At 51.1% G+C, this 22,153-nt stretch overlaps 8 protein-coding genes across 8 annotated transcripts; 5 read left to right on the forward strand and 3 right to left on the reverse strand.

Annotated features, from left to right (window-relative positions):
• Window positions 1-197: 197 nt before the first annotated feature.
• On the forward strand, window positions 198-1,568 carry NFIA_101620 (questin oxidase family protein; the record flags this gene model as incomplete). Its single annotated transcript, XM_001266574.1, has 1 exon — window positions 198-1,568. The coding sequence occupies one exon, from the start codon at window positions 198-200 to the stop codon at window positions 1,566-1,568; it is 1,371 nt and encodes a 456-aa protein (XP_001266575.1).
• Window positions 1,569-1,758: 190 nt separating this feature from the next.
• Window positions 1,759-2,321, reverse strand: NFIA_101630 (EthD domain-containing protein; the record flags this gene model as incomplete). The annotated part of the gene is made up of 3 exons (XM_001266575.1): window positions 1,759-1,825; window positions 1,873-2,069; window positions 2,130-2,321. The coding sequence occupies 3 exons, from the start codon at window positions 2,319-2,321 to the stop codon at window positions 1,759-1,761; spliced, it is 456 nt and encodes a 151-aa protein (XP_001266576.1).
• Window positions 2,322-2,538: 217 nt separating this feature from the next.
• Window positions 2,539-3,089, forward strand: NFIA_101640 (DUF1772 domain-containing protein; the record flags this gene model as incomplete). The annotated part of the gene is made up of 2 exons (XM_001266576.1): window positions 2,539-2,596; window positions 2,659-3,089. The coding sequence occupies 2 exons, from the start codon at window positions 2,539-2,541 to the stop codon at window positions 3,087-3,089; spliced, it is 489 nt and encodes a 162-aa protein (XP_001266577.1).
• Window positions 3,090-3,454: 365 nt separating this feature from the next.
• Window positions 3,455-4,460, reverse strand: NFIA_101650 (metallo-beta-lactamase superfamily protein; the record flags this gene model as incomplete). The annotated part of the gene is made up of 2 exons (XM_001266577.1): window positions 3,455-4,252; window positions 4,299-4,460. The coding sequence occupies 2 exons, from the start codon at window positions 4,458-4,460 to the stop codon at window positions 3,455-3,457; spliced, it is 960 nt and encodes a 319-aa protein (XP_001266578.1).
• A 335-nt stretch (window positions 4,461-4,795) lies between these two features.
• On the forward strand, window positions 4,796-10,494 carry NFIA_101660 (putative polyketide synthase; the record flags this gene model as incomplete). Its single annotated transcript, XM_001266578.1, has 5 exons — window positions 4,796-5,178; window positions 5,234-5,540; window positions 5,606-6,715; window positions 6,776-9,157; window positions 9,211-10,494. The coding sequence occupies 5 exons, from the start codon at window positions 4,796-4,798 to the stop codon at window positions 10,492-10,494; spliced, it is 5,466 nt and encodes a 1,821-aa protein (XP_001266579.1).
• Window positions 10,495-10,958: 464 nt separating this feature from the next.
• On the reverse strand, window positions 10,959-12,095 carry NFIA_101670 (uncharacterized protein; the record flags this gene model as incomplete). The annotated part of the gene is made up of 1 exon (XM_001266579.1): window positions 10,959-12,095. One exon carries the CDS (start codon window positions 12,093-12,095, stop codon window positions 10,959-10,961), a length of 1,137 nt encoding a protein of 378 aa, XP_001266580.1.
• Window positions 12,096-16,945: 4,850 nt separating this feature from the next.
• Window positions 16,946-18,456, forward strand: NFIA_101680 (type III PLP-dependent enzyme; the record flags this gene model as incomplete). Its single annotated transcript, XM_001266580.1, has 4 exons — window positions 16,946-17,174; window positions 17,250-17,645; window positions 17,699-18,247; window positions 18,299-18,456. 4 exons carry the CDS (start codon window positions 16,946-16,948, stop codon window positions 18,454-18,456), a joined length of 1,332 nt encoding a protein of 443 aa, XP_001266581.1.
• A 2,043-nt stretch (window positions 18,457-20,499) lies between these two features.
• Window positions 20,500-21,794, forward strand: NFIA_101690 (SGNH/GDSL hydrolase family protein; the record flags this gene model as incomplete). Its single annotated transcript, XM_001266581.1, has 4 exons — window positions 20,500-20,673; window positions 20,726-21,349; window positions 21,409-21,610; window positions 21,760-21,794. The coding sequence occupies 4 exons, from the start codon at window positions 20,500-20,502 to the stop codon at window positions 21,792-21,794; spliced, it is 1,035 nt and encodes a 344-aa protein (XP_001266582.1).
• Window positions 21,795-22,153: the final 359 nt, after the last annotated feature.

Below are 22,153 nucleotides of genomic sequence, written 5' to 3' on the forward strand. Positions count from 1 at the left end.
AAAGAAAGCCCGACGGCATCTACTCTTCGGACAGTTCACGCATGGCCTGACTTCGGCCCTTGTCATGTCGGGGTATTTGTCAGGGTCAATCGCGCGTAAGGGATGGAGGTTAGCCAGTGGTAGGCCATTCTAAATATCATGGTGGGCGCACTTGATTTTGGCGATGTTGTTTCCCCTAACCGTCATAACCGTCAACAATGACTACTACAACCATTGAAGCCCCTGCCATAGCAGGCTTCCATCTCTCCCCCGAGAAAGTCCTCGGGCAGGTCGAACCCTACTCCCCAGGGGCGACCGATGCAGCGAGCACTCTGCTGCAACAGAACCACAAAAAGTGGCACATGTACTTTCGCGATGTTGCTGGTCACAACCACATCCCGCACGCCATCCTGAGCACCCTGGCAATGGGCGGGACCCCAGCCGACTTGCAGAGGGCGTATGAAGATGGGGAACCCATTCAGCGCCCCCTACCGCCTATGGAGGCTCAAACCGTCGAAAACATGCGCGACCCAGCCGTATTCCGACGACACATGCAGCGGCTGGATCAGTACTCTAATTTCCTGGCGTTCTTCGAGCAGGAACTGAAGCAGCAGGGGAGCTCGAAGGAGGCCGTTGTAAGCAGACACTGCTTTAGTCGCACACCCCTCGCGGACTTCATGCTAGCTCAGCTGTTCGAGGGCCTGTACCACCCGATCATCCATCTTGGCTTCGGGATCGAGTTCAATCTGCCTGGACTCGTGGCCGAGGGTCTCGCCCAGGCTGCGAGCCACGACCCCATGAAAATTGACGTCTTTTTCCAGGCAGCAGAGGCCCTGGCCCAGACCGGGTCGGTGGCCACCAAGCCTCTCGTCCAGCTCTATCGCCAGGTGCGGGCCAATGACACCATCCGCACCGCAGCCCGACTGTCTGACGGACCCTGGAAAGTTCGTGACGGCGTTCTCGGCCGGGCCTTTGAAGAGATCGTCCACGTGGCTGCTCAGTTCCAAGTGAGCCCCAACGAACACGATGTGCAGCGTGCCACGGTGGAGTTGATGAGCTGCGCGGCCTGGGCGTGTGGTGGGTCGCATAAGCCGGGTAAGGAGCGCAAGATCGACTTCTTCTTGATGCACTGCGTGACCAGCTCCATTTTTTTCACGGTGCTCGGCCGCGCCGACTGGATTTCAATCGCGGACAAGGCGCGCCTGGTCGAATGGAAGGCACGGCTCGATCTGGTGTGGTACGCAGCTTGTGCGGCACCGGAGCTGCGCGATGAGAACTTCCTCAACTACGAACCGACGCTGAGCCGGGGAATGGATTGGCGACAACTGTATCACGCCTTGAATCGATACCACGACGACGGACATGTTGCCAAGTTTGTGCGGGCCCTCAAGAATGCCGAGGAGGTCGCCTTACCATTCGAGCAGGAGCACGCCGACATCTTGCCGGTCAAGGGAAATTCCTGGCTCCGAATTGCCCAGATCTGTTATGATTCCACCGCTTCGCAAACTGAGGCTCAGAAGAAGTGGGTTTGGGGCGTTGGCTTCGATGCAATGTGGGAGGCGGTTCCCGACTTTGTGACATCTTCGTAGATATGTTGGACAGTAGTATTTCCTTTGATTGATATGAGCCAATGGGAACATCTTTTGTGCAATCAAAGGTTACTTCAGTTGACACTCTAAGCCTAAGCCGAGATAATGAAGAGTAACCCTACTACTCCATATTCGCGTACATTTAGTCTGCAGTCCTAATGAACACGACACTTGCATCCAAACTAGGTATCTACGACTTGAATCCATCAACAGCTTCTCCGTCTCGCACAAAGTCCTCAATCCACCCGATAGTAACCCTATAGCGATCAGTAACAATGCCACTCCCCGAGATGCTCAAACTCACAGTGTCCGCTTCGTATCCGCAAAGTTCTCATGATCACCAACCAAATGCTCCTGATACCAGGGATCCTGTTTCATCCGCTTATAATCCTCTACATCCTGAAACACCACCTGACTGAAGCAGTCGAAGTCGGCGACATTTGCCATCTGCGGATCGAAAAGCTCAGCCATCAATGCGCGCGTAGCAGCTTGGTTGTGAATCTACGTCCGCGTCTGGGTCAGTCCGAAGAGTAGATGATTCAGACATGGGCATATGCTCACCTGTGTCCATCGCCTAATGCCATACTTGACCATGAGATGCTTTGTCATCGGCGCAGAGATGTGGACCATATGGTTGCGGTAGTCTTCCTCGGTCATGCCTGCTTTGCGATAACCACAGATAGTGAGGCACAGGTACTTGTTCTCGTAAGAACCAGAGAGCTCGGGCAGTTCCGGGTGGGTGGAAGAAGCCATGTTGGGCAGACGATTACTCAAAGTCGAAGTCGAAGTCCACTTGGGCAGGGGGGTGGATATGAGACAAGAGAAAATGAGGCATTTTCTTTCACCCGACTGCAAGAATGGAGTCAAGGCTTTATCTAGACTGCGAGGAGAATTATGCCGAAAGGATCTATACTATATACCCCATCGAATAACTCAATCCGGCGGAATCGTGCTGCACACACCGACCGCCATGACGAAAGAAACATACGTCTTAGCCACGGCCGTGGTCTCTGGATCGTTCCTCTCAGGTCAGTGCAGCGGACAGGCCCTCTAGCCGAATCGTTCGGGCTAATGCTAAACATTGGTGCAGGATCGATGATGAGCCTCTCAGCCTTGGTGATCCCCGTGTTCCTCGAGACGATCGACGATGGACCTCAACTGCTACGGCAGTGGGCGCGACTCTACCACTACGGGAGTATCTCTATGCCCGCGCTGTGTGTCGCCACGTGCGGTATCTATGGGTATGTGGCATTGAGCAAGAGGGCCGCGATTTCGCCTCTATGGTCCCCATATGCACTGGCGGCTGTGTCGACCTTAGCCATGGTGCCTTTTACCTGGTGGGTCATGGTGCCGACGAACAATGCCTTGTTTGGATTGCATAGGTCGGAAGAAAGCTCAGAATTAGCTGTGGTCCGGGTTCTCGTGGTGAAATGGGCCTGGTTGCACGTTATGCGGTCGCTGTATCCGCTGTTCGGGGTATTTCTGGGATTCAGGGCCTTGGTTCGCGAGCTCCGGACTTGATGGCGCAATTTAGGAGCAGTCCTTTATTGCACTCGGCATAAAGGATGGACGGCAGAAAGCGAGAATTGCACCGATGTTGGCTAAGCCTTGGAGAGTAACCATGTCCGGTGCTTACCCAAGCCTCGCGAAGAAGGCAAAATGTATGAAACCGAGCTTTCAATCTAGTAAATTGATTGTGCAGTTTGTATGTATTGACGTACCTTGTAGAATGATAAGGTCAACTAACCACTTGCGAGCCTGAATGTCAGGTATGGCTGTGAGATACATTATCGAATGGTCATTGCGAAAGAAATGGCATAGAATTTCGACGTAACAGAAAGATCTAAGCACATCTAAGCAGAACATAGCAAATTGGACATCATGTATCACACAGCGAACCATTTTTTAACACCCCCTCGCATATCGAATCCCACCGCACCATCCTCGGCCAGCTTGCGCAGCACCTCATCCATGAATGGCTCCAGAGCCAGCACCCTGATACCGTCATCGATTCGGTCCCCATGCACAGCCGCCACAAGCTCTTTGACTGTAAGCCTGCCTTTCCCGGGTCCACCGCTTACAGTCCTACTTGCTTGTCGGAGCGCGTGCAGCGCCTGGCGCTCCCGGCGTAGCTTGCCGGCCAGTTCACTGCCAATTTTGGACTGAAGGTCGGTGATTACCGCTCCGTGGGCTGGATAACCCAGTTTGCAGCCATGGCTCTGCATTTGCTTCAGTGTCACCATCCACGTGCTGAGATGCTCAATAGCTGCTGTTCCCGAGCCCAGCACATTGTCACCCGTAAACATGGCCTGCTCTTCTTCCAAAACAAAGCACATGTGGTCATGCGAGTGGCCCGGAGAGTGGACTGCTCGCACAGTGGCACCTTCTACCTTGAAGATCTGGCCGTCGACGATAGGTTGCTGAGTCCTGTCTGGCGTGTTCTTGAAAATGCGTGGCGTAAGATCAGGGTACATGCGGAGGAGGTCGGGAATTCCACCAGTGTGGTCCCCGTGCCAGTGGGTGAGGAGCACGTCAGACAACGAGAAGTCACCGTGGGACAGAGTCTCCCTGATCAGGTCCGCCCATTCGGGAATACCCTGGCCAGTGTCGATGATCAGGCGCTTCGTCCCCGTGCCGACGATATACGTATTCGTCCCTTGGAGGGTAAACTGAGCGACGCAGGGCTGGTCAGCATATGGCAGAGATCTTGAATACATAGAATAAAATAACCTTTCCTGGATTCTGTCCTAGCACTCGAATTACACGCGGGCTGATCTGCTCCACGTCTGGAAGATCGCACAAATGCGTCTGCTGGCTTTCCAGATACTCCTCGAAGGCACAAATATTCAAGGCTTTGTTGATTTGACGGTAGCCTCCTACACCGGGGGCCATGTTGAATTGACACTAGTGTAACGGTGGACGGTCACTGCTTGGATCAAGGGTATGTCGTTCGACAGGCGAAAGGGGGTGTCCAGCGCATCTAAACCACCGGCGAGGAGATATAAACCGAGAGATAGCGGGCTAATTATGAAATCCTGCACTCGCGCCGATCCGGCATCGGGGCAAAGGTTGGGCCTCTCGCATCGGGTCAGCCTGCTTGCATCGATCCGATGCTGAAGTGTATACAAATGCTGATGGAACTGGTTCACTTGCCATCGTCAATTTATACATCCTTCGTCGACCCCCCATTACCCGACTTAAGACAACAGCAACTCATGACTATCGATATGGATTGGACGGAAACCCCCAACACAGAACCGTCGTTGGTCACGGCAACGCCATCGACCACCGAGTCCCTGGTGGACCCAGCCAAGATGAAGGTAGGATATTTTGGCAACGAATTCCCTCACGATGACCTGCATGATCTGTCTCGTCGGCTGTACAATTGGAGCAAGGACCGACAACATACCTTGCTGGCGACATTCATCAATGAAGCCACCGCAGCCGTGCGGCAAGAAGTCCGCTTATTGCCAGCTACGTTGAGGGCTCTCATCCCACCCTTCGAGACAATCTTCAGTCTGGTCAGTCATGCGGATCTCCGTCATGGTCCTCTGGGTGGATGTATCGACGGCATGCTACTATGTGCGGTTCAACTGGCCACATTCATTGGGTGAGTGGACTGGATCAAAGGGTATTTCGTTCAAGCTAACTGCTCGTCACTTCAGATACTATGAAGATAGCACCGAAGACACGTTTCACTGGCACAATGCCGATGCCTGCCTCGCCGGCTTGGGCACTGGTCTCCTGTCCACCGTTGCCGTGTCGGTCTCCCCCACATTGGCTGACATGCCAGTCACTGGAGCGGAGGTTGTCCGGATCGCCTTCAGACTAGGCATCTTGGTCCATGAGGTTTCTCGGAACCTGCAGGCTCCAACCTCTGACGGCGGCCCTGGGGATAGCTGGGCCTATGTTGTTCCGGATGCTATTGCAGTCGACGTTCAGTCCGAGCTTGACGCCTTCCACGATGCCAAGGTGCGTAATTCGAACCTCTTGCGCGGCCCACTCGGCGTTGCCAAATAAATGACTTTATACTCCAGAAAACTCCTGAATCGAGCAAGGTCTTCATCAGCGCCCTCAGCAGGACCTCCGTAACTATCAGCGGCCCACCAACTCGCCTCAAAGATCTCTTCCTCGTTTCGGATTACTTCCGAGACCGCCGATTTGTTCCTCTACCGGTCTACGGGGGGCTATGCCATGCCAACCATGTATACACCAAGGAGCATGTTGACCGCATCGTAAATACCGACTCCAGCGCTCTTGTCTCACTAGATTCCCGGCTTGCACCACGTGTGCCCATATTCGCGACCAGCAATGGAAAGCCCTTTCCCGCGAAAACCGTGAGCGGCCTATTCCGCAATATCGTCGAAGAGCTTCTCACTCAGCGAATCGAGTGGGACAATGTCATTGAAGGGGTCATACAACAGGCTAAATGCACGGCAGTGTCTGAGACCTTGGTGTTTATGTTTCGAACATCTTTGCCGGTCCGCGACTTGGTGGAAGCCCTGAACTCCGAGTCTCTTCCCTTCAAAGGACGGACGCAGGATCTCGTGCCATGGGTCACCAAGCCTCAGGCAGAGCCGCGAGGGCCGAGGGGTGCCCAGCAGGCAAAGATCGCCATTGTAGGAATGTCTTGTCGGTTACCTGGAGGGGCCGACGATACTGAGAAGTTTTGGGAAATCCTAAACCAAGGCCTTGATGTGCATAAGAAAGTCCCTGCTGACCGGTTCGATGTCGAAACCCACTGTGATCCTTCTGGAGAACGCCTGAATACGAGCCTGACACCTTACGGCTGCTTCATCGATGAACCAGGGCTATTCGATGCACCATTCTTTAACATGTCTCCGAGGGAGGCAGTGCAAACGGACCCCATGCAGCGACTAGCAATTGTCACTGCATACGAAGCCCTGGAGCGTGCTGGTTATGTGGCTAACCGGACGGCCTCCACTAACTTGCATCGAATCGGGACCTTCTATGGACAGGCTAGTGATGACTACCGCGAAGTCAATACCGCTCAGGAAATCGGGACTTATTTTATCACTGGGGGCTGCCGGGCGTTTGGCCCTGGTCGAATCAACTACTTCTTCAAGTTTTCCGGCCCAAGCTACAGTATTGATACGGCTTGTTCTTCTGGCTTGGCCACCATTCATGTAAGCTCCACGTGCCCCAAAAGTGCGCAGGTGAGCGGACACTAATAGTGAATCATATAGGTTGCGTGTAATTCTCTCTGGAATGGTGATACCGATATGGCAGTGGCAGGTGGAATGAACGTGCTCACCAATTCGGATGCATTTGCTGGGTTAAGCAAGGGCCACTTTCTTTCGAAAACGCCAAACGCATGCAAGACGTGGGACTGCGAAGCCGATGGATACTGTCGAGCAGATGGTGTTGCCACTGTTGTCATGAAACGCCTGGAGGACGCCGAGGCCGATAATGATAACATTCTGGGTGTCATCCTCGCTGCTGGAACCAACCACTCCGCCAACGCTGTTTCTATTACCCACCCCCACGCTGGACACCAGGCAGACTTGACCAGAGAGATCCTATCAAAAGCGGCTATTGATCCGCTTGATGTTTCCTATGTAGAAATGCATGGGACGGGTACGCAGGCAGGGGATGCACAGGAGATCCAGTCAGTCGTCGACGTATTTGCTCCCTTATCAAGCACAAAACGTCGAGCCACCAAGCAGCCACTATACATCGGGGCTGTCAAGGCCAATGTTGGTCACGGTGAGGCCGTGGCTGGCACAACAGCACTACTCAAGGTGCTGCTGATGTTGGAAAAGAAGACCATCCCGCCGCACGTGGGCATCAAGAACGCCATCAACCCGGGTTTTCCCAAGGACCTTGATAAAAGAAATCTTCATATCGCTTACCAGTCAACCCCTTGGATCCGAAGCTCGAGCGACAAAAAATACGTGGCTGTTGTGAATAACTTCAGTGCAGCGGGGGGGAACACCAGTATTGTTCTTGAAGAAGGACCAGTGCGGCCGATTGAGGATAGCGACAAAGACACTCGTCCGATGCATGTTGTTGCCGTGTCAGCCAAGAGCAAGGTTTCGTTAAAGGGCAATCTGCAGCGTCTGATCCATTACCTCGAGTCGAACCCAGATGTCTCACTTTCCCATCTGGGATATACAACAACCGCTCGGCGCCATCACCACAACCACAGAATAGCAGTGTCCACGTCGGCTGTTCCTCACTTGGTACGCCAGTTGAACTCGCATCTCCAGTCAGCCGATACTCACAAACCTATTCCCTCAACTGGGGCCCCGCCTGTTGTTTTTGTCTTCACTGGCCAAGGGGCCGCCCATCGGTCTATGAACCTGGAGCTCTTCCGTGATTCGCCTTGTTTTCGGTCCCAAATGTTGTATCTCGACTCACTCTGTCAGTCTCAGGGATTTCCGTCTATCATCCCTGCGGTTGATGGGAGCCATCCGCAGGATTACACTCACCCGCCTACTGTCACCCAACTGGCACTTGTTTGCATTGAGCTGGCGCTGGTAGCATACTGGGAGTCTCTTGGGGTGCGACCTGAGGTTGTTGTCGGGCATAGCTTAGGCGAATATGCGGCCCTGCATGTTGCAGGCGTGCTGTCTGCAGCGGATACGATTTACCTCGTCGGCCAGCGGGCCCGGATGCTCGAGAGAAAATGTCAGATAGGGAGCCACAAAATGTTGGCTGTCCGTGCCGCGCTCGACGAGGTGCAATCAAAAGCGAATGGAAAGCCATTTGAGGTCGCCTGTCTGAATGGACCAAAGGACACCGTGCTGAGTGGGACGGTGAGTGAAATGGAAGCTTTGGCTGAGGAGTTAGAGCAGTCGGGTATCAAATGCTATCATTTAGATGTGGCATTTGCGTTCCATTCTGCGCAGACAGATCCAATTCTGCACGAATTGGAGGAAACCGCACAAACCGGAGTCTTGTTCCAACCTCCGAGACTACCAATCATTTCGCCCCTACTTGGTAAGGTTATATTCGATGAGAAGACAGTCAACGCCAAGTATATTTGCCGGGCAACACGGGAGACGGTCAATTTTGCGGCTGCTTTGGAGAAAGCACTTGCTATGTCCACGGTGGATGAGACTATGGTCTGGATTGAGATCGGCCCGCACCCTGTATGCTTAGGGTTTGTACGGTCAATCATGTCCACTGTCAATGTAGCAGTGCCGTCATTTCGCCGCGGAGAGAATAACTGGCAGACACTATCACAGAGCCTGGCTGCGGTGCACGCTGCAGGGGTGGAAGTGGACTGGAATGAATTCCATCGTCCCTTCGAGCATGGTCTGCGCCTGTTGGACATACCCACTTATGCATGGAACAACAAAACGTACTGGCATCAGTACAACGGTGACTGGGCGCTCACGAAAGGCAATAATTTCTATGACTCCAAGAAAAGGTCGGCTGCGGCTGGGAGCCCTTTGGCTGCGGCGCCTGTTTCCAGCTTACGGACATCATTGGTTCATCGGGTTATTGAAGAGTCATTTTCCAGCACGGCTGGAAAAGTCATCGTGCAGTCGGATATGATGCAGGCGGATTTCCTGGCCGCTGCATGGGGCCATCAGATGAATGGAGCTGGTGTGGTGACTTCGGTGAGTAGAACGCCTCCCAGGAAGCAAGGCGCAGATATTGATCTGGTTTTTAGTCCATTCACGCCGACATCGCATGGACCCTTGGAAAGTATCTTTTGGATTCCCTGAGACCCAATAACAAGAAGGGTGTTGTTGACATGGAAATCTCCCATCTGGTTGTGCGCGAGGGCCTGGTGGCACAAAGGAACCGCAGCGTCCCTCAGCTCATCCAGGTCACCATCTCGACGGCCGACATCGACTCGGGCGTGGCCTATCTGGAGTGGCATAATGTCACCAATGATGGCGTCTCACTCGCCGATCAGGAGCCCATTGTGACGGCCCAGATACGGTACGGCACTGCGGGCGACTACCTTTCTTCTTGGGTTCCAGCCCTCCACCTCGTCCAAGGGCGCATCGAGGCGCTCTCCCAATTGGCGGACGATGGCATTGCCAACCGTCTATCGAACAGCATGGCTTACCTGCTGTTCGCTGACCGGTTGGTTGACTACGCTGACCGGTATCGTGGCATGCAGTCGGTGGTGCTGCACGGGCTGGAGGCCTTCGCCGACGTTAAAACCAAGCCAGACGACGAAGGCGGCGTCTGGACAGTGCCGCCATTCTTCGTCGATTCCGTCTGCCACCTCGCTGGCTTCGTCATGAACGTGTCAGACGCCATCGACACCAAGAATAATTTCTGTGTCACCCCCGGATGGGGATCACTGCGCATGGCGTGTCCACTTGTCGCCGGTGGGAGATACCGCTCCTATGTAAAGATGATCCCTACTGCCGAGGATCCGACAGTTTATCTTGGGGATGTCTATGTGTTAGAGGGCGACGAGATCATAGGGGTCATGCAAGCGATGAAGTTCCGCCGCTATCCTCGAGTATTGCTCAACCGGTTTTTCACACCGGCAGATATCAAAAACCCAGCATCTGGATCCATGCCTTGTGCAAATGGTGCCAGGAGCAGCGCCCAGAGCACAAAGTTGGTGTCTGCCGCGGCACCGCTTCCAAAGCCAGCGAATGTGGCAGAGTCGGTGCCGACACCAGCTCCAGCTCCAGCTCCGGAGCCAGTCCCTGTGCAAGGAAATAAACAAGACGCGGCTGCACCCCCCGTCGCCGCCTCAGACAGCACCGCAGCAAAGGCATTGGAGCTTGTGGCAGCCGAGGCAGCCATTGAGCTCTCAGAATTGCAGGATGATGTCAGCTTTGCGAGTCTCGGGGTTGATAGTCTGATGAGTTTGGTTATTGCAGAGAAGCTGCGTCAGCAGTTGGGCATTACTGTGAGTGGGAGTCTATTTTTGGAGTACCCGACTGTTCATGACTTGCGTGTGTGGTTGGATGAGTACTATAGCTAGATTGAGTCGCACTATGATAGGATATGTTATTGCGTGATATTTGTAAACAACTTGGTCCAAATGATTCATGAGTATGTGCTTTCTAAGAAATAGAGGCGTCAAGCCTTCATCCAGAAATCAAACGGGCAGGAGAATCGACTCCAAACGACGAGAGTGGTCTAAAATGGGAGAAGAAACTTGACGGTTCTATGAACAGTATGGAGAGGACAAACAAGCTCTTCGTGCTGAGAAAAAGAGCCAGGGCATGAAGGTCGATTGAAACAGAGGGGTACCAAATCATTGAGAGGTGTATAACAGAGACATATAGCCATTGATTGGGAATGTCATAAGGTTCGCATCATGAGTGTATAGCGACGAGAGAGTACTGCTCTATCCGTGCCACCAAGTCTTCTTCAACATCTAACTTCGCATCATCTCTTCATCTAGTGATATATTTCATTGCCACATGGTCTATACACCACCCCTTAACTCTGCCGCAGGATATTAATAATCTCTGAAGACAGGGTAGTCAAGCGCCTGCGCAAATCGGTATTCATCTGGTGGACAGTGGTGGGCGAGAAAGCGACAGGCGATGATGAAACTGGGCACGCTTGGCCGCGTTTCACACAATCTTCCAGCAAGTCCTCCTTGAGTAGGCGCTCGACTAGGTTAACCGCCCCCTGCACACGATGCAGCTCGTTGAGGATTAGCTGCGCGGTCGTCCGGCCCGTGCTGTGGTCGTCATCGACCGAGCTGCTGAATGGTCGATCGGGGTCTTTGCATTTGCCCTCCAACGCTAGGTCTCCGGCGAGTTCGCGCGCGGTGAGGGCGTATCGCTCGAGGACCTTCACCACGGCGATCGACAACATAGGTATTAGATAGGTCATCTCACCACATTCACATTTGAGGATGGTGTGAACTATTTCCATGGACTCTCTATTCTCGGCCAGCAGTACTTCTAGCAACGGATCGGGGCGGGTGGGTGTGGAACCTGAAGCGCTGTCGTGTGGAACGACTGGTGGGGAGGAAGACGTGGATGAGGACCCTCGCGAGGAAAAGAGGGTGTTTATGAGGTTTAATGCTCGCACCATGCAGCCGCAGATAGAATGGCACTTTGATTTGTCACTGCACTTCGGCCCAACCTCCGAGAGAGACTGATCCCCCGACGATGAGGGTCTAGGTGAGTGATTGAATTCGAGCTGCGACTGCCCTGACAGCAAGTCCGGATCGGTACTGGCACCATCTGGCCCAAACAAGCACGCAATTTCATGTTGCTCTGGAGCGAAACTTGATAAGCTGGGGTCTATTAACCCTAGTTCTGAAAAGTTGATGGGCGTTGCGAGAAGCTCCGTGAGACAGTCCCTCATCCCGGATAAACCAGGTGACAGAAATGAGTCAAGGGGAGTCAGAGGGCCCGCAAACATATCCATATGGAAAGACTCGGCAGTTTCTGATAGTCTGGGGGACGGTGTCGGGTCCGGAGGGAGCAACGACAGATCTGCATGTTGTACATCGCCGGGAAGAGCTGTACTTTCGACATGGCTGGAACTGGATAGTCCGCTGCTGCTGCTCCTGCCCTCATAACCGTTCTCTTTCTCCCTCTTGCGTCCAGGGCGCTTCATAATAAAATACTCACACGTAATTCCACGTTTCTCGCAGCGGGAGCAGGTTGGTTTCTCCTTGGGACATCGGACTTTTGCCAAGGCGCAAGCTTGGCAGCTGCCACGAATTTTCGACGTCGAAGAACTCATATCTCGGCGCGTCTGATGTTGTCAAGATGCAGGTCTTCAGATTTGCGCATTCAGTAGTCTCGCATAATCCTAAGTCGTTAACCAATGGATGGACGTGGCCAACAGGAGTGCGTACAGAGAATGACTCCAGTCTCAGGACTCGCTACGTCAAGTTGAAATGATCGAAATCTTGTCTTGGACAAGATTCTGATCGTGGCGGGCTGATCTCTGGGCGTTCTTGTCGCGAGGACTATGACAACGGAGACATGCCAATCAGCGAGAATTGATGCACATAAGAAGAGGACAACCACAGTGGGGGCGGTCCAGCCTTCCCCTCTCTATTTATCCAAGATTGGCAGTCCAGGCATTATTAAGAACTATAACTCTCCTCGTATTAGTTGGGAGGTTCGATCTATAAATTACGGCTTACCCATTTGGGAAGATTCGGCATGGCCCTCCTCCTCATTATATCTTCCCTATATGGCAAATCGACCAGCCGGTGGTCTACTCCTCTGTGATATCAACCCGCTTACTGATCTACTATATGACGTTTCAGATCACGAATACCAAGGGGTGAAAAACATCATACACGCCACAGCCTAGGGTATTTAGACCGCTCGTGATAGTCACTCGTTAGAAGAATCAGGCCTTCATTGGGTTTCTTACCCACCATATTTGGAATTTACCTTTCCTGCCTATTAGTTATATCACTTCTCACTACCGCGATATCCGGAGCAATAAGGTTGATACCCCCAAACTGGCCCCTGAGATACGATTCCGGTAGCATAAATGTACGTCCGTCAGATACTGATCAGAAAGAACCAAATTTTCGTTGATTTATCATCTGTGTGCGGAATACTAGCGATTTCGGAGCTGAGATTCGTACGACCTTTTCAACAAGATCTTATCTTGCCAGCCAGAGGTGTAACAAATAGCTGAGGTGAGCGCCGGGCCGGATTACCCAGGTAGATAGATTGTGGGAGAGGTGGGTAGGAGAATAGCCCTTCTGAAGCGCCCTCCCGGGACCCAGGCATGGATGCCAGCCACCCAGGGGCGATAAATATATTACTATAAAAGTACGTCAAGGTACTGAATGAAGAAATCATTCATTTCCCGTATTCAGAATGGTGGCAAGAGAAACAAACAATTCATTATCATTCAACTTTGTCCTTTTAAAGCACCATGTCTCAAGGCGTATCCCCTCACCTCGTATCAGATTGCAGGTCAGCTAATCCCCATAGGTCGATTGGTCACTATAATAATAGTGGCTTGTTTAGTATCCCCTGTATTAATGTTCTGTCCAATCGGCTTAAGGGATCGACGGGCCCGCAATCTGATACGCATTGACACCGCTGCAGAGTCTGTAGGCGAGAGGATAGGCCTGTCCCAGAGCTCGACGGTTGTTGGTGGTGGGACCGATACGGGTTTCCCCGTAGGACTTTAAATGTTAGAGTTACGGCGCTAATCTTGAGTTTTGACTTTTGACACGAGTGGACGATCATTCAGTTGGTTGCCTAGGAGTCCAACTACGGAGTAATAGCTACCAAAACTAAGATATGAAGTAACCAGGTAGAACACATTTAGACCTTGGGACTTTAAGTCTCTAACTAATGGTGAAACCAATCAGATTCAGCTAGAGTATACTTCAATTGATTTAATTATTCAGCAGGCGGATGAGACACTAAAATCTGACAACATCTAGGCATCAGCGAGGGGTTGATCCTGTTAGATACGAGCCTGCCAATGCCAGCCGTCAGTTGGAAGCTCAGATTTTATAGGGTCAGTGAGAGGTGCAATTCACCAACTCGTGTAATCCTTGACACATAACAACACCCATGCAATCTCTTACCACAACGTAAAAGCATTGGTCAGCCAAGCCCCGTTCGTTTTGGGGGCCCAATGTCCCTAGACTGATTGACATCCACACAAACGCATCAGCTACGTAACATACAGGGATCTGGCCAATCAACCTAGGGCAAATGACGCCCCATAAATGAAAGCCCTAAGCGATATCACTGATCCTGCTGAGTTTTTCCCGGAAACTACGTGTTGCGACCCCGCATCGTCATCAACATCGCCAACGCTTAATTGTGTCTAGGTTACATCTTGCTTGCGAAGCCAAAGCGCTAGCTCTAACAAGGGGGACGCCATACACTTCCACCGCGTGGCCACCATGTACTGCGCGGCAGCCGGGTTGGGGTGTTCCTGGACCAGCACTTGTTTACGTATTTCCCAGGGGGTGCTATCAGAGTTGTCGTAAGACATTAATATCTACACGAGCTGACATGCAGGAATTAGTGGAGGGGGGGAAGGAATCTCACTGTCTGCGCGTTGTTAATATATACGCCCCATGGGGGTGCAGGAGGCCTTTGCTAAGCTTGCCATTATCAGGCTTGTGGATGTGGATGTAGATCTCACGGCCAGCATCACACGAATGAACGGCGCCATCAGGACCCTCTGAGTCATAGATAGGCTTGGATAGTGGCGTCTGACCAAGCTCCCACGTCGCACAGTATTTTTCGGTGCCTATCTCTCCCTATCAGGACCCCTTGGCTGTGATATTTTCCAGCAGAGTTGTGGCTTTCTGTGTTGGTTCCGCCATGTTCTCTGGGCTGAACTCGGAGATGTCAAGGGTGATATTACTAGTGATTATCATTGAGCAGTGACATTGCAGATCAATGATGAGATTTTGAGAGGAATAGTGTGAATACAACCGATGAAAACCCCTCCTCGTGAATGTTCTTTTTTAAAATTATCCGTCAGCCCACTGTCAGGGCTAGCGTCAACTGGATGCTACATAACTATGCAAGCCTTAGTGTCGGGGATCTTCCCCGAGGGGCCGCAGCAGTGCCTCAACCGGGTTAGCAATGTCCAAGGGCGCTATGTCTAGACTGTACTATGTGAGGTATGACTAACAGCCGCAGCACTAGTTAACTCGTGTCTCTCCATGGTGACTTGTCCGCCGCTGACCCGATAGCTGTTCTCCAACCGCTGGGAAGAATATGGAACCAGTATCCAATGGCGGCCTCACGGGGTAGGAGAACGTTTCGGGATGGCTACATTGTCTAGTTTATCTCTGGGTCGTGTTGGTTAGCTAGCCCGAAAATGGCGCCTTCTGAGTTCGAATTGACTTTGGACCTTATGCTTTGCCCTCCTGAGGCGTGGTAACTAAGATTATCCTTGTCATTACACGGAGTTGTACTGAATACTGATCGATTCGATAGCAGGGTAGGAGCGGCGACGTACATTTGATGCACCGCCTTATTCATCTCTTCTGAATCAGTCAAGGCCTTCTAGCGCTTACGAGTTCTGTTCAGGATGTCTGCAAATAAAATACTTGGAAGCATGCAGATGGGCATGCTTGGTGGGAATAAGCACTACACAAGTCGAGCGCCCGAAACGCGGGTGGAGAGAATTCTCCATATCTTGTCCTCACCCCTCTTAAATTGCTTTTCCGGCCGACAAATCAGCCTATCGGACTCTTCATGCAAGGTAGACTGGTTGCGGGTTGGATTTGCATTGATCTGTACGACGTTTGATGCAAACCATGCAGAATATGGGTTGATCCACTAGCTATCTGACCCCACCCTTACATTCACGAGGTTGGATTGCGGTTTGCGGTTAACAGACATATCCATACTACCTAGTAACCAGTCAGGAGGCCTCTAGCATCTAGACTACTACCTATTTCTCTAGTATTGTAAGAAGGTAGTGTTCTAGGCGCTACTATCCACAGTACCGAAAAGGTTACAATGGTGATTCCCCATGGAATCACCAGGCGTAGAACATGCTTATATACCACTACCTCTCTAGGCTATGCCGAGCCCCATGGCAAGTATTCTAACCACACACCTAGGATATCTAATTTTCCATGTAATGGCAGGATAACTAATTATATGAATAGAAAATGTTTCCTATTTTATAAGTTAAATAGCCTTAAATAGTGGTAGGGGTACCTCCTAGGGTTAGGATGAAAAGCGTTGCAGAGGTATATATCTCCTACCACTGCCATCTTAACTACCCTTATCTAAAATCCAAAGTCAACATAACTCTAGTTTTTCTTAGGGAATCTAGTATTTTATTTTATATAGAGATACATATAGTCATTCATTCTCTATCTAATATATAGAAATATATGCTGTCTAGCCCTAGATATGGTTAGATATGGATTCGCGGATTAAGTTAGGTAATAGGTCTACAACTCTACCAGTCTAATGCAAGGACAAAGATGCAGACCCTGAGGTAACTTCTTCTTTCTACCTTATTATCAGACGGCTCAAACCTCAAGGTTCGATAACATACTCATAGAGCACTCAATAGATCATCAAAATACCTGTAAGGGTTTATAGTAGTGGGTCGTACAAGATTCGCATGCCACTTCCAGAACACACATGACATTAGACTGCCTAGATGATCTCTAAGATAGTCCTTATATGTACCTGTCGAGTCCCATCTAACAGTAGTGATTTACTTGTCTATATGATGATGTTTGTCTCTTTCCTCGCGCACTGTACGCGACTGTTTATTCCAAATGCCAGATTGATCCACTGCGGAATGTGACTTCACCATTGACATTTGACAGTGGCTGCCTGCCCCCCGCAGGTACGAACAAAACAAAGCGTCGAGGACCCCATTTCCAATTGACCTGCATAAGATTAGCCTGTGTCGATGATGCTGATCGCTCAGTTGTGTTCCCAGTGTATGACTTCATAGGTCGATGCGACAATGACAATTCAAACACGATGTCTGCCGCGCCTATTCACTGTTCTCTCACTTCAGATTGGCATAAGGCAAGAATGACGGACCCAATTGATCGTCTGATTTATCTGACCATCCAGACTCGTCTATCGAGTATGGGCAATTACGAATTTGGCATCACAGACGAACCCTTCTTTGTCGCAGATCTAGGGCAGATCCTACGTCAACACCGCCGCTGGCAATCGAATTTACCGAATGTTCATCCGTTCTATGGTATGTAGGGCATATCAAGCATCGAATCTATTGCGAGTTGTGGTGCTAGACCCAAACTGACGATTGATGCCCCAGCGGTGAAATGCAACCCGGACCCTACGCTGCTCCGACTGCTCGCTGAACTCGGCACTGGTTTTGACTGCGCGTCGACCGAGGAACTCAGGGTCGTCCTCAATCTCGGAGTCGATCCATCACGCATCATATTCGCCAACCCGTGCAAGTCGGCCTCCTCGCTCTTATTTGCTGCCAGAACGGGAGTTACTCTGACTACCTTTGATAATCTGGACGAATTGGAGACCATTCAAACATTTCTTCCCACTGCACGGCTCATGCTGCGGATCTATGCCTGTGATGACGATGCTCTCATCAAGCTGGGCGAGAAATTCGGCGCTCCCATCAAGAGTTCATTCGTTCTGTTGCAACGCGCACAAGAACTGGGCTTGGAAGTGTGCGGGGTGAGCTTTCACGTCGGTAAGTTCTTCCAGTGACACTTCCTCACTTCGTAGTACTGAAATAGAGCAAAGGTACGGGGGCTTCGAACGTTTCGGCATATGTGAACGCCATTCGACATGCCCACATGGTGTTTGAGCTGGGCAAAAGCTTGGGATACGACATGGATCTCCTAGACATTGGTGGCGGCTATCAGGATAGCAACTTTGAGAAGATTGCACAGTCAATACGAGGAACTCTGATGGAAGCTTTTCCGTCTAGGACACAGATTATTGCGGAGCCAGGGCGCTATTATGCCCGGAGTGCCTACACTCTTGTCTGCAAGATTCTGTCCCGCCGGTGCCACATCGCCGAGGCCGCACAGGACCGCCCGGATATGCTTTACCAGAACGACGGCGTGTACGGGAGCTTTATGAATGTTCTTTTTGAGAAAGAAGTGGTGCATCCGTCGTTGATCCCCTGCAGCTCACCATACCATCTCAGGAACACAAAGCGAGTGCGTGGACCGCACCATTACTCAATCTGGGGTCCTACCTGTGATAGTGTCGATTGTGTTGCACGAGAATCTACATTGGAGGCGGAAGTTCGCGTGGGGGATTGGCTGAAATACAGTAATATGGGTGGTGAGCCTCCATCTTGATCTTGTGGGCTGAAGGAGTACTGACGGACAGCAGCTTATACCATGGCGACTTCAACGCAGTTTAATGGCTTTTCCAACAAACATGACATAATATATATTAATACAGAGTCAAGGAATAGTGATCAGATGCATTTCAAGCCATCGTGGGACGTGCATCACAAGTACGCTCATCCGTACACAATCTCGGTCTAGATCCATACATGACTATGATTGCAACGGTGTCTTGCTGCCTGACTCCATGATATTGAGGAACAGGCTCTGGGGGAAAATACCCGAGGCAGTTGTTGTCGTGGTTTAATGGTAGAGTTGAATATACTCACCAACTGGATAAAACGGCAACATGCCAAAGCTTTTTGGCAATCAATTACTACAATAGTGGGTGCTCAAATTCCAGGATCATTTATAAGCATTATAGATAAGTATACCCTTTATACAGGAATAATGCCCTATGTACGCGAATCGACAGATGACCAAAAACCGACTCTGTCTGTCGACAAATGGCTACTGTATGGGGGCATCTCAGCCATACACGCTTTATTGCGGGGCCTGCACTGACGCTGAATGGTCTCCCTCATCGGCATGTGAAGATAGTTGTTCTGGAGGTGCGTACAGGAGCCGACAGAGTCACATTCAACCAACATCATAACATGCCTAACATCCCAACTGTTTAGTACCAAATGCGCGAAGCACTGGATGCTCTATCGTTCTCTACAGCAATGTCGGGGGCAACGCCCTGTATTGCGCGACCAGTCTCAGCCCGTTCCAAGTTCCCCTTGCCAATATAATTCCGAAGAAGCTGTCCTGGCGAATACTTCCTGCTCTGCTGAACCCACTGTGGCGACGGCCATAAACGCCGCTTCCAGCACCGGCACTTCTTCCCCTCCCACTTCCAGCTGTTCAACACAACAAACAGTGTCAGTAGCGCCAATACAAACATATCCGATCACGGAAGTGGAGACTCGAAAACTCTCGCCGTTGGTGTAGGTGCCAGTGTTTCGCTCGGAGCTATATCGCTCATTTCTCTGATATGGGGTGTCTGTGAGCGGAGAAAGCGACAACAGCTTTTGAAATCGATGCCCTCTATGGTGCCGATGAACACAGATCCATACGCACCCCTGACAGCTGTAAAAAATCGATACAGCGAGTCTCAGGAGCTGGGGCCATAGCTTTCCGAGCATTCTCCGTGAGCGTTGCAAGAATGGTGATATATGACCTGCCCCAGCTTCGTTTCATCTCGATGACCTGTTGCCCAACCTCAATTGTACATTTTGTCCTTACCTCAAAGATTAGCAGATACTCAATACAGCCGATTTTTGTGTGGAAATACAGACCATGAAAACTGCCAATACAACAGTTCCTGTCCATATGCATCTCTGCTTTCCACTCACAGAATGCCTTCAGGTCTTTGGTGCAGATGATAGGTAGATCTACAACCTTGATAAAATGGCGAGCGGCATCTCTGTTAGAGCCTTCTCGAAACTTCCTGTCATTGAGCATAGGTTGAACTTGGGGCCTCAATGTTCAGGGACGCATCATCAGAAAATCCCTGCTAGTTGCCAAGGGGTACCGGTGCAGCGGACTTGCCATAGTTCTCTACCAGAACAATGCACTGTCACGGTTGCTGCACACTGTTATCTTATCCGGAACAGTTCCACCCTGCCTTTCCCACTCCGCAAGGTACGACCGGCTGACGGAGAGAGTGAAATGTTGGACAAGATCAACCCGGAGAGGAGCTCTTTCGGCTGAAATGATGCCGAGGACTACCCGGACAAGCCACCACAGCGCGATGTAATCCTGACTTTGCGGACGCTGCGTAGCCTCTTCGGGCGTACTGATGGTATTTCAGCATATCCGGAATTATGCCATTGATCAATGCGGGTGGTCTTGGTGCTAAAGCCAGTACTCTAGGACTAACGCCGCGGGGCTATATTGACGAAGAGGGGTACATGCAGCAATTCCAGAATGACCCCGCAACTAGGTAACTTGGCTAGAAGCATGATAAACAGCCATATGGACATGAAGTTTAGCATAGCCTTTCTGTTATGTGCGGGTTAATACTCCACCAACCATAAACCCCTTATGCTTGGATGTTTACGGTATGGCTGTGACTGGGGCGGCTTCTAAGATTCCTCCAACCAGGCTGGACGATCCTAGTTGTGGGCCTATATATGGTCATCCTAGCCCGCATGAGAAGCTTTGGGTTCTGGTCCCTAACCAACTCGATAGACAGCGACAATGAAGTTGGCTTTTACCCTGCCTGTGCTCGCCCTAACACTCGGTGTGGCAGTCAGCGCGCCACTCCAGCAGCCCTCCCGAGCACTACTAAAGAAGCTTACTTCCCTCGTGGTGTTCGGTGATAGCTATACCGATAACGGGGTCCGATCATACAAACCGCCAGTTCCAGCTGAGGTATGGTCACCGAGAGCTTTATTGAATCGGGGTGCTCACAACCTCTCAACAGTCGACGAAGAGAAGCACCGGCGGTCGTGTATGGCCCAGTTATATACGTCAATACACCGGCGCGAACATATACGACTACGCTTGGTCAGGTGCGGTCTGCGATGCTGTTGTCGCAAACACTGTCCGCAACGGCATCAAGCAGAATCAAATCCCTACCTTTCTGGAGGATAACGACTATGTCAGTAATACAACCGGACAGCCCGCCCTGATCAATTCACCAGATGAAACAGTCTACGCCATCTGGATCGGCACCAACGACATCGGCTACGGAGGCTTTCTCACCGAAGTACAACCAGCAGGAATGCCTCTGACGTATATGACCGACTGTGTCTACGCACAACTTGATCGGCTGTACGCGATAGGCGCGCGAGCCTTTGTGCTTATGAACATGGCGCCATTAGACTTGACTCCCTTGTATGCTCTTCCGCAGAATGGCGGCTCCTTGAACGCGCAGTATTGGACCGATAAAGCGGCTTATGGCTCCAATATCACTCGACCCAGCGAGAAGATGCGCCAGTATGTGACAATGGTCAATGCCGTGTATGACTATCAAACGCCATATGATGTTGTCGTCGCGAATCGATACCCGCATAGCAGATTTGCTGTTTATGATGTGCATGCCTTGGTGAGATTGCGATTTGCCGGTACCCTAGGCTGCGGCACCTTTGGCTGATCTTTTCTCAGATGACTGATATTTGGGCAAACCCCTCGCAGTATTTGAATGGCACTGCACCATACAATGTCACGAGTTCTGTCTACCGCTGTGGAAGCCCGTGTACATCTGATGCAGTCCGGGACAGTTACCTGTGGTATGATGATCTGCATCCATCTGAGCAGACTGACCGCATCATTGCGCGTGAGTTTGTCAACATCGTCAAGGGCAAGAGTAAGTGGGCAAGATACTGGAGAAGTTAGGCTTGTCATTAGAATTAGTTGGCATTCTCTATGACATTGACTCGGTCCTTTTCAATCTGGGCCACCTGACTATGATTGACTGTCCTTGTACTCAGTAAATGTAAATTCTGTCGCATTTAGGATTCCAAGGCTCAATTTCGTCGCAGGCCGCGTAGTAGGCTCTTCCTCTTTATCATGCATAGAACAACGTTTTCATCCCTCGGCGATTCGTGTCAAGTTCAGCGATATTCCGGCATATGAGACACATCCATACTGACCTTGAATTAAGCCATAAGCATACCTTTCCGTTTTTTGGGGTATTTCTCTGCCATCGTCCTCGCAGGCAGGTTCGTATTGTTGACAGGGCTCGTCGATGAAAGAAGAACCAAGTCCCTTGTCCAGTATTCTGTCATTTCTGTTTAGTTGGAGACAATTCATTCGACAGCATAAAAAGCCAAAGGGCCTAGAATAACCCACCCTCGCGTATAAACACTTGTTCTGACAGTCACTTGGCCATTCATGCAAGGGTTGACGC

The sequence above is a fragment of the Aspergillus fischeri genome, genomic scaffold, assembly GCF_000149645.3.
Source record: "Aspergillus fischeri NRRL 181 1099437636245 genomic scaffold, whole genome shotgun sequence".
NCBI lineage: Eukaryota > Fungi > Ascomycota > Eurotiomycetes > Eurotiales > Aspergillaceae > Aspergillus > Aspergillus fischeri.